At 44.5% G+C, this 11,980-nt stretch overlaps 1 protein-coding gene across 1 annotated transcript; it reads right to left on the bottom strand.

Annotated features, from left to right (window-relative positions):
- Positions 1 to 355: 355 nt before the first annotated feature.
- On the bottom strand, positions 356 to 9,602 carry RBMX2 (RNA binding motif protein X-linked 2). The gene is made up of 6 exons (XM_019919061.2): positions 9,485 to 9,602; positions 9,192 to 9,307; positions 7,800 to 7,851; positions 3,247 to 3,376; positions 1,378 to 1,555; positions 356 to 913 (listed from the first exon to the last, which is right to left on the bottom strand). The coding sequence occupies exons 1-6, from the start codon at positions 9,487 to 9,489 to the stop codon at positions 411 to 413; spliced, it is 984 nt and encodes a 327-aa protein (XP_019774620.1). The 5' UTR covers positions 9,490 to 9,602; the 3' UTR covers positions 356 to 410.
- Between the last annotated feature and the right edge of the window lie 2,378 nt (positions 9,603 to 11,980).

Genomic DNA, 11,980 nt, shown 5'->3' on the forward strand with positions numbered 1-11,980 from the left:
CCAGGACATTTAGCTGTTAAAAACTACAGCTCTCTCAATGTTTCTAACACTCAAGGGATTAAAAGAACTCATCCTCAGATATTTTACATATAGAAATAGTAAAAGCATAACTGAATTTCACTGCATTTTAAAAACACAGCTCAGGGGCTTCCCTGGTGGCGCAGTGGTTGAGAGTCCACCTGCCGATGCAGGGGACGCGGGTTTGTGCCCTGGTCCGGGAAGATCCCACATGCCGCAGAGCGGCTGGGCCCGTGAGCCATGGCCGCTGAGCCTGCGCGTCTGGAGCCTGTGCTCCACAACGGGAGAGGCCACAACAGTGAGAGGTGCGCGTACAGAGAAAAGAAAAACAAAAACAAAAAGAAAACACAGTTTATTTCCAATTCTACCATGCAGCTGAACAGGCTGTGGCTTCAGTGATGCCTGTGGTCACTAGGATTAGAGGACTCCCGGTCCCGGGAGTGCCGGGCCCTTTTATGCCTGTGAGATTTATCTTGACTCCTACTTCTGCTTCTGTGACTACGCCCCTCAGAGCGCCCACTGTGCCAGCTGCAATGTGCGTCTGAGCTTCGACCTCTGTCTCTATCTCTGTTCTTGTCTTCTCTCTCTTCCCTCCTGCTTGATGACTTGTGTTCGTGCTTGGGCTTCTCCTTCCTCAGCTCCCTCTCTCGGTCCTCTGTTCCACCACAGCAGGTGGCCCTGATCTCAGGGGAGCTGGGGTGGGGCTTCCACACCTCCCTGGACTCTGACTTCTGACCCCTCTCTGAGTTCTTGCCACTGTGCTTTTTAGAGCCAGGGTCATCCTTTTCCTTTATCATCTTGCTTCTGGGCGATGAAGAGGAGGCTGGCTGCTCTGCCTGTACCTCCTGGTCAGTCTTCTCTTTTTCTTTCTTTCTTTTCTTTTTTTCCTTTCTGTCTGGAGGAAAAGAAGGGCAAAATAAGAAAAGGAAGATGGAAAAGATGGAGGACATGCAAAAGGAAAGCATCCTTGGCAGCAGCGTGAAGCAGTCACAGTCTCTACTTCCAGAAACGTGCCCCCGAGAAGCCAAGCTGGATGTCTGTCACCCTTGATATGTCGAGTTGCTGTATAAGGCAACCCCCACTCTTAATTACTTCTTTAAAGACCCTACCTCCAAATACAGTCACATTCTGAGTTACTGGGTTGGGGGGGGCGGTTAGGACTTCAACATATGTATTTTGGTCACAGAATTCAGCCCATACCATTAGCCTTCTGCTGATACCTCTCCTTTCCCAATTAAAGTAAGCTTCCCCACACCTTCCCCCTTCACACTTAAGAACTGATTACCAACTCTCAGTGAATGCTAAGAAGAGCAAACACTAAGCCTACCCAGAATCTTCTCTTGGGCCTTAATGCTTTACCTTTTTTGTGTTTTTTGGTGGGTTTGCCATCTTCAGAGCCCTCAGATGAATTCAGTGAGGGAGTGTGAGCCCCACAGCCCCTCTCCTGCAGCTCTCTGGTCACATCATCCATTTCTTCTGAGTCCTTAGGAGCCCGATAGTTAGACACATGATCCACTCGGATAGTTCTTCCTTTGATCTAAGACAGACAGGCAATGCTTCAGCAAAGACAGCCCTCCTATCTAACTATTTGAACCCAGCTGCAGAAATCCATGGTTTGAACCATACCCATTACCCTCCCGCTATTCTATTTCTCGGGAAATCTTGAAAGCAGACCTGCCCAACTGGTGTGTCACAGCACATATCCCTACACATTAATTCGCTCAGCCCTTGGGGCAGCCAGGTGGGGCCTGGCGCAGCTGGAGCCCCCAGGGCAGTTGTACTAGGCAGCCTCATCAGTTTACCCCAGAGTGCCATACTAATATCTTCACGTTCTACGTGTGCCATGAAGTGAAAAGAGCCTGGGAAGTACTGCCCCAAAGCACAAGCAGCACGGAAAACTGTAAGAGTTCAGACGCACAAACAATGAATTACCCTCAATCTGTAACACCCACAGTGAAACACACCATGAAAAAGCCTGGCAGCAAGAGGGAATTCCTGAAATTGAGCTCACTGCTACAGCTGCTTTCCCGACACAGCAATTAGGACAAGGCCAAAGCAGACCAATAGTTGGGAGGGGGGAAGGAATCTAGAAAGGACTACTTTTTTTTTTCTTAAGCCCTCACACCTTGCTCTACCCCCACCATACTGGAACAACTGGCTCACGCTGATACTATCGCTGCAAAGCACAACTCTCCAGGTGAACAACAAAAAATTGACCCCTTACTTAAAACAAAAACATTCAGGCAGATACAGACTTATTCTATAGACAAAGCCATCTGAAATTTGAAATGTCTGGCTTTTACTGTTCCATTCAAGAGCAAGTTTTTACTCTTACCTTTAAGCCTGAGCACTTTCTATCATCAATCTTATTCCCCATTTCAAAACATTTTTGAAAACCTTCCCTTTATGGTGACTCCCTTTGACTGCCGGCTCTCTTAAAAATCAAGCCTAGAACCTTTTTCCACCCTGTCCTATAATCTCCAGTTGTTCCACACTGGTGCAGTCAGTGACAAACTCTCCAAGTCAAGAGTTACCCCTCTGACCTGTGACAATGCTCGTTCAACGGCAATGCTTTTCCTAAACAAGCATAGGGACCACATGGAGCACAGATAAGCCTGACTTGCCCCATCCCCTTCTCTTAGCCAAACGTCTCACTTACAAGGGTGGAAGAGAGAGGGGATCAGAGGAGAGAAAACTTCAGAATGAGTTACTTTTGTAGAATTTGTCATCAGATTTTAACTAGAGAATTTCCAGGGCCCAGTACTGCTAAGTCAGTGGAGACATATGACAGACATACATGGCTATGTCCTCAGCCATGAAACCATGATGGAGCCCCAAATTTCCTGACACAGGACAGCATGGAAGAGCAGCATTTGCTAGTCTCTTTGTTCTCCAGTATACCAGAAATGAGACTGGAGTGTGAGGAGGGAAAGGTGAGAAATAGAGGCCTGGTTGGGTGCCGGGTGAAGGGGAGTGGGGGGTCATGGTACCTATGCTCCTGAGAAGATGGTTTGCTAAGAGATGGGTAAAAGGAACAAGTGCTGGCAGAGTCATGAGCCAATGGAATTATTTTCTGGGATCATTTCCTGGTCAATATGTCCCCAAACCTCTGCAACCCTCACAACACACCCAGCTGACCAGTACTGCCCTTGAGCCTGTGGCTATCAGGTGGGAAATGAAACTGAAGCCCTACATGAAGGAAAAGTTCTGCTTAGTAAGCATACTCACCTTGATCCCATTAAAATTGTCAACAGCCAGAATTGTGCTCCTCTGGTCTTCATAGCAGAGGAAACAGAATCCTTTGGATTTCCCAGTCTTCTTGTCCCGTACCAAATTAATGTTAACAATTTCGCCATATCTATTTATTTTATAAAAGAGTAAGACACTATTGATTTAAAATGCAAAAACTTTCAGATTGGATGACAAAACAAAATTCAAATAATATAGTCTGTACGGGAGACACATCTAGAACAAGATGACAACGAAAGGTTAAAAATAAAAAGTTAGACAAAGATATATCAAGAACACCCAATTAAGAAATGGGTGGTAGTATTAAGATCAAAGATGACTTCAAGGCCAACAGAAAAAAACATTTACATGTGACTAAGAGGGCTCTTTTGCTCTGAAAAAGGTCCTAATACATAACAAAAGTCATGAAATTTTATGCATAAATCAACAAATCAAAAATTATAATTAAAAATAGGATGAGCAAGTAAGAGTGAAAGTATGAGAGATTTTAACACACCACTTTGAGTTCATAACACATAAAATTGACAAAAATAGGCCAGAGGAATTAATTAACATAAAATTATATAATATAAATACAAATAAACATATAACTAATAATATAACAATTATATTGTTAAAAATATTAACATCAGACTAGTATATGTACAGATATATTTGATTGTACAAAAAGATGAGTTTCTTCTCAAGAATCCATGAAACACATATTAAAATTGACTGTAGACTAGGTCTCAAAGTAAACCTCAATCATCTCCAAAAACAGCACAGACCATATTCTCCAACCACAATGTTAAACTGCTGGAAATAATATTTTAAAACAAAGAATACCCTACCTAGAACTTGAAACCTATTCTCCAAGCTAACAACTGGATGAAAGAGAAAGTAAAACAAAATAAAGGAAAGAAATCAATGGCAGACTCTTTAGAAAATAACAAAAATGGGAATATATACCAAAATTTATGGGATGTGGCTAAAACCACACTCAGGAAAATCTGTAGACTGTACATCCCCTAAAAAGTCAATGTTACCATAACATAATTTAAACATATGAATAAATGAATGCATAAAAATTTAAAAAAATAATTTTGCATAGCAAAAAGATCACAATAAGCAAAGTCAAAAGTGAAATGACAAACTAGGAGAAAACGTTTGCAATTTATATCACAGATTAAGGACTAGAAAACCATTTTTTTCCTTTTGCTATAAAAGACATTATCAGGACAACTGGTGGAGTTGAATAAAGTCTATAAGATTAGATAATAATACTGCAACAGTGTTGATTTCCTGAATTTGATCACTATACTGAGGTTAAACAAGAGAATGTACTTGTATTTTGGGAAATACACATTGAAGAATTTAGGAGTAAATGGGCATCATGTCTGCAACTGACTCTCAAAAGGTTAAAAAAAATATGTATAGGTGGCAAGAAATAATAACAAAGCATATGTGGTAAAATGCTAACATCTGAGGACTCCCAGTGAAGGGGGTACAGGTATACTTTATACTATTTTATAACTTGCCTGTTTTAAGCCAGAAATTATTTCAAAATAAAAAGTAAAAGAAAAAAGAATACAGGAGTTGGCTTGAAGGGACTACTACAGACCAAACTGGGACAATTTGAGCATCAAGAAATAAGAATAACAGCAATGTAGTATAACACATCAAATAAAAAAAAAGTCCACAGCAATACAATACATGATAAAGTGTTACAACAATAAGTTAATACCCTTAACACATGAACAGCTCTTGTAAAATCAGTAAGAAAATGAGGAATACAGTAATAGGGAAAAAATAGGCAAATGATATTAATAGACAATTTACAAAGAAAAAGAAATAATAAGGGCCTGTAAATCTATGAAAGGATGTTCAACCTCCCTGATGATGAAATAAAGGCAAAGTAAAATAATACTGAGAGGCTGTATTGCAAATATTTTTTTAAATAACGATTACTGATTTGGATTCAGAAAAATGACCATTCTAGTGAGAGTGGAAATTGATACCACCTTTTCAGTGGAAACTGAAACAACCTTTTCAGAGAGTAATCTGGCAATGTTTATAAAACATCTTAAAAATGCTACCATACTGATCCAGTAATTTCACTAAGGAAACCATCAGGGATGCATACAAAGATGTATACACTACAATGTATATTGCAGTATAATTTATAACAGCAAAATATTAGAAATAATGCCCAACTTTGAAAAGAGGACAATAAAGAAAAACACCAAGATGTTAACAGCTTTTCCTTAAAGTACATTCTATTTTCTTCTTTATACTTTTTCTTTTTGCCAAATGTTCTTTTTTTTTATAACTATAAATTTTTTTTAAACATCTTTATTGGAGGACAATTGCCCCACAATGGTGTGTTAGCCTCCACCCTACAACAAAGTGAATCAGCTACACACACACACACACACACACACACGTCCCCCCACTTCCCGCATCTCCCTCCCTCCCACACTCCCTAACCCACCCCTCTAGGTGGTCACAAAGCACCAAGCTGATCTCCCTGTGCTATGCGGCTACTTCCCATTAGCTATCTATTTTACTTTTGGTAGTGTATACATGTCCATGCCACTCTCTCACTTTGTCACAGCTTACCCTTCCCCCTCCCCATATCCTTAAGTCCATTCTCTAGTAGGTCTGCGTCTTTATTCCCATCTTGCCCCTAGGTTCTTCATGACCTTTTTTTTTTTTAGATTCCATATATGTGTTAGCATATGGTATTTGTTTTTCTCTTTCTGACTTACTTCACTCTGTATGACAGACTCTAGGTCCATCCACCTCACTGCAGGTAACTCAATTTCGTTTCTTTTTACAGCTGAGTAATATTCCATTGTATATATGTGCCACATCTTCTTTATCCATTCATCTGTTGATGGACACTTAGGTTGCTTCCATGTCCTGGCTATTGTAAACAGAGCTGCAATGAACATTTCGGTACATGACTCTTCCTGAACTATGGTTTTCTCAGGGTATTGCCAAATGTTCTATAATGACTATACATTACTCTGATAATCAGAAAACAAAATACTTTTTGAAAGCCACTGTTATCAATCGCAAAGGCAATCTTCATGGAGAGCAACGTGTATAGCCAGAACAGAGAACTGGAATAAACACACACACTAGCTGTGTGATATAAACACACTCAATGCAAATAAGACAAAAACAGCTCCCAGATGGAAGGCTGGATCAGGGAGAGGTATCACAAAGGAGTGGAAATTATAGGCTGTACCTGCTGTGAACTTCCCAATAACCAGGAGTTGGAGGAAGCAGCCTCTGTCCCTCTCAGGGCCTTCTACCATGGCCGCCTTCTTCTTGTTGTTGTTGTTGTTTTTGTTTTGCTTTTTGTTTGTTTGTTTGTTTTGCGGTACACGGGCTTCTCACTGTTGTGGCCTCTCCTGTTGCGGAGCACAGGCTCCAGACGCACAGGCTCAGCGGCCATGGCTCACAGGCCCAGCCGCTCTGCGGCATGTGGGATCTTCCCGGACCGGGGCACGAACCCGTGTCCCCTGCATCGGCAGGCGGACTCTCAACCACTGCACCACCAGGGAAGCCCCATGGCCTTCTTCTTGCCCAATTTCTTTCCCATGGCCTTCTGCCCTATATGCTGCCCAACCATTCTGCCAGAACCTGCTGCCCCCTAAGTTGCCCAACCACTCAGCCAGGGCCCTCTGCCCACTGGAAGGCCCAACCATGCCCTGCCATGGCAATGACTCTGCCAGGGTGTGCTAGCCGTGTTTGCTTGCCCAACCTCTTTTACCATGGTCCTCTTCCCCTGAGGGCTACACAGCCCAGGGGTCATGGCCCTCTGCTCCTGTGAGCTGCCAAGGCCCTCTGGCCCTATGGACTAACTACTCTATGTAGCTCTGGGGTTGTGCCCAACCCCTCTCCTACCAGCTGCCACTACTAGTGTGAGTTGCCAAGACCCTCTCCCACCCAGTGCTGCTGCTATCATCCCATAGCAGAATGAAGAATATAAGGTTCTCCTAGACATTCTTATTCCTCAGCAGCCTGTGATTCTCAGCCTCCGGTTAGAGACTGGCTCTGCTCACTAACCTTACCCTAATCTAGAAACAAAGCAAGCAAACTATTGCCTAAACTTGTTGCTTTTTTCCCAATTTCTCTGTGCTTTGCCCTAATCCTACAATGCCACACAGGTGTGGGTCCAGAAGGGCCCCGTGATCATGAGTTACCACGGGTTTGTAGGAGCCCAAAGAGATGGGCCAACACAGTACCTTCCTGGGAGTTCCAGCCTGTTCCAGTGTAGGCCTCACTGAAAAAGTAATAAAAATAGACCAGAATCCCCAAGACAGCCTCCTAAATCATCCAACTTCTTGGATCTTCCACATTGGGAGAGTACCAGCACCATGTCCTGGGACTGATCTAAACTAGAGCAGAAGCTCCAGCCCTCCCTGTGCAGGGAGGCCGGTCAGCCTAGAATTAAAATAAATGGTTTTTGTGATGCCATAAAATGCATTATGGAAGCAAACTATGCTCATGACTGAGAAGGCAGAAAATGAAAGGGGACTTACTGTGAGAACACACAGATGATGTCCCCTTCAGTCAGCTCATAAGGAAGCCCTCCTAGAAGAAAAAAACACATTTCAGTTCAGCAAACATTTACCAAGTGTCTACTATGTGCCATGCATGCTTCCAGCTAGGCACTGGGGGTGCAAAGAAGAGTAAACAACAGGGCCTGCCCTCCAAGAACTCACAGTCTGATGCAATCACAGAAACACATAGAAGATGTAGCAGTAGTACAGAAAAAACAGTGATTAACCCTGAGTGGAAAGATCAGGGCCACCCCTAACCAAACTAGTCCTCCTCACACCCAAAATCTTCTGGACAAAGCAGATAGTTTCCAGCACAAAACTTGGATTCCATAAACATATCTTGAACTCATGTGCTCTTTATCTACAAATTCAACAGCTAAGATGCAAAATCAGTTTAAATATGCAAATATTAACCCCAACTCACACAGACTAAGGATTATAAAGTCAATTGTTAAGCATTTCATAGGAAATAAATTCCCCTGCAAATGTTTCCTTCCTCATCAGTAGAATGGGGATATTAGTACTTTCTTCACAGAATTTTTATAAGAATTAAATAAAACAATGTTTATAAAATGCTTAGCACAATGTCTGGTGCAATAACCTCTTTGAATAACCTGTCAAATTACTGGATGTGACACAAGTGAATACAGAGATGGTGATATGACCATGGATAGAAGGCAGGAGCTAATTAGATGAGGAAAATAAATTCTGAGGGAAGGGGAATGGGGCGGGAGGGAGTTGGCAGTAATATGGGATAGGGGCTAAGACCATGAGTTCTAAAATCCCATAGTTCTGGCTGTTTCACTTACTAGCTATTGGAAGGAAGTCTATTAACTTCTCTGCACCTCAGTTTCCTTAGCTGTATAAATGGGGGGACGGGGGTGATAAAAATGGTCTCTGAGGGCTTCCCTGGTGGCGCAGTGGTTGAGAGTCCGCCTGCCGATGCAGGGGACACGGGTTCATGCCCCGGTCCGGGAAGATCCCACATGCCGCGGAGCGGCTGGGCCTGTGAGCCATGGACGCTGAGCCTGCGCGTCCGGAGCCTGTACTCCGCAACAGGAGAGGCCACAACAGTAAGAGGCCCGCGTACCGCAAAAAAAAAAAAAAAAATGGTCTCTGAGAAACCAAGTGGCACGATTCTTAGCATAGTGGATGACAAGCAGTACCTATCATGAGCACTGACTTGGCAGAGAGAGAAAACTAGAAATGGGGGAGAGAAAAGACATGGAAAACGGATTCACAGGCAGAGAGCGGAAGGAAATAAAAGTGAGTGATGAATGTCGGGAGGACTGAAGGGCGGGAACGCTGAAATGTTAGGGAGCAGGTCAGGAGAGAATGAGGAGCCCTACGGGAGAAAGATGTGGGCCTCACCCAAGAAGATCCAGGCGCTGTCCTTGTACTCGGAGTGCCAAGACACCTTCTCCGCTACCCCCAGCTGGACCTCACGCTCATTCAGCTCGTTGATCAGCTTAACCTTAGTTAAAGGGCTGCACAGGGCGCGAAAAAGCGCACAAGTAAGCGCGGCCCGGCCTGAGGTAAAGGAGAGCAAAACTGGGGGACTAATTTTCTAGTCTCCCCGCCTCTCCCGCCCCTCAGCCCCGGTAGGCCACCTCCGGCTGCCCGTCCCCGACACCTCCCCTCAGAGGGAAGCTCTGGGGCCTTACTTCATCTCTGCAGGTTCACGCTCAGAAGCTAGGAACAGCCTTCACGCTCAGAACCCAGGAAGAGACTTCCGGGAGAAGCCGTAAGACACATGCGCAGCCCCAGCGCCGCGCGCCCATTGGTCTCCGCAGAACTTGCGCCGCGCCGGAAGAGCGCAGCCGCGCGCCCATTGGTCTCCGCGGAGCTTGCGCCGTGACGGAAGAACGCAGCCGTGTGCCCATTGGTCTCCGCGGAGCTTGCGCCGTGCCGGAAGAACGCAGCCGCGCTCCCATTGGTCTCCGCGGAGCTTGCGCCGCGCCGGAAGAGCGCAGCCGCGCTGCGGACGCGGCGCCTGCGCACTAGGTCGAGAAGCCGCATTCCTGGTCTGGTGAACTTGTTCCGTCAGAGTTTTTCTCTGGTCCCTCCCTTCTTTCCTCTGTGAAATTGGGCGAGAGTGTGAGCCTGGTCTGTTACAGGACTCCTAGCTCTTGGACGACGCCTGGCATTGATTGGGTTAGCTATAAATGTTTGCTGAATTAAGACTGAAAAAGGTGCCTGATACGGCGACTTGAGTCCCAGCCTTCGCTCCCAGGGCTAATTCCCACTCCATCCTTCACTCCAGCCGATTACTCACACGCACACCCCCATCAAATCATCCCTGTTCAGGAGTGATGGCAGAAAAGTGAAGAAGATACGTGAGGGGGTAAATCTTTTTTGTCTCTCAAATCCCAATGCATAGGCAACTGACAAGTGTGCCTCCATAGGCTGAATTGAATACCCAGATTTGTGTGAAAGCTGCTACCCCTTTTCCGTAGTCACTTTCCTACTCAAGCGGGAGGTAGAAATTCATATTGTTAAATTAATAGCTAACAGTTGAGCAGAAAATGCTAGATTGTGTGCTAATCAATTTACATGCGTTGGCCCTCTGTCCTCGTAACAACCCCGTGAAGTCTATAGATACTATTATGGTCCCCATTTTATAGAAGAAACTGAGGTTTAAAGGAGTTAAAGAGCTTGAAAGGTACTCTCTCTCTACCCATCAGGTCTGGCTGATTCATCAATCCTTACTGAGCATCTGTATTTGTCCTGTATAGAAAGTCTGTAGACAGGATTGTAAGGTTGGGTTCTCTGCCTTCAAAGAGCTATAATATCATCGAGGGGACAGGGTATATTTGCTTGATAGATTTTACTCCAGAAATAATCAGGAACATGTAGAAGAGGTGGTGGCATATAATGTGTGAATAAACCATACTGAAGACTTGAATCCATCTTGCATATGTGGACAACAGTATCTGGTCTCAGATCATGCATGGTCTAAAAGTGAAATTCCAGAGCTGTGTAGTTCTCTGTGTAGGCCTAGCTCAGAGCCCCAGAAACTAGGCACTTCATAAAAGTACTTTGATGACGATGGTGATGATGACAACTGTACCCTCAGTGGTTCACGATGTACTCTTGCCAAGAAGCAGAACAGAGGCTGCCCATAAATGACAGTTTCTCTTCATTCATTCTGTGTCTTTTCCCCTCCCCTACTCCAACCCAGCTACTCATTAACTTTGTAGAATTACCTTGGCAATGAAAACTAAACAGTGACAGATTGCATATGGGTTTTATCTGCTCCTAGAAACCTTAGGTTGCTTAGTTGTAGGGTTGAAGTAGTCACTGCAAAGTGGTAAACTAGCATGCAGTATTATCTGGCTGGATTCTTCAGGCAACTGTGAAATGAGAGAATTGGAGCAATACCTGGGCCTTAGTCATCAGAGTTCAAAAAGAAGATGAAGCAAAAGAGGAGAATAAGATGAACAAAATAATAGCCAGCTTGGATGGCAAACGCTGGTCCTCCTCTCAGACATTAAATTCAGAGGGTCCTCTGGATTCCCGTCCCCTTTCCACTCAGACTTATGGAAATCTCTAGGCATCATCTTACCTACCAATTCCTACCAAGTGGAAGCACATTCATGGAGATGTCCCAGGTAAACTAGGAAGATTTTTAGCTTTCCCAGCTTCTACTCCTTTCTCCACCAATAACATTCATTTAGCACCCATTGTATGCAGAGCTCACTTTTAGGTTCAGTGGGTAATGCTAAGGAAACTGAAGGCAGTCCCCACATTCAAGGAAAAGCTGAACAATATGTCTAGACAAATTCATCTCTCCACTTCCCACCACCACACCACATCCCAATGTTATCACCATTTTCCTGGTTGCCCAGGTTCAAAAACAGGGATGTCATGCGTCAGTCTTCCCTATTACTCACCCAAAAATATATATCCAGGGCTTCCCTGGTGACGCAGTGGTTGAGAGTCCGCCTGCCAATGCGGGGGACACGGGTTCGTGCCCCAGTCCGGGAAGATCCCACATGCCGCGGAGCGGCTGGGCCCGTGAGCCATGGCCGCTGAGCCTGTGCGTCCAGAGCCTGTGCTCCACAGCGGGAGAGGCCACAACAGTGAGAGGCCCGTGTACCACAAAATATATATATATATATACATATATATATGTATATATATATGTATATATATATGTA

The sequence above is a fragment of the Tursiops truncatus genome, chromosome X (assembly GCF_011762595.2).
Source record: "Tursiops truncatus isolate mTurTru1 chromosome X, mTurTru1.mat.Y, whole genome shotgun sequence".
Taxonomy (NCBI): Eukaryota; Metazoa; Chordata; class Mammalia; order Artiodactyla; family Delphinidae; genus Tursiops; species Tursiops truncatus.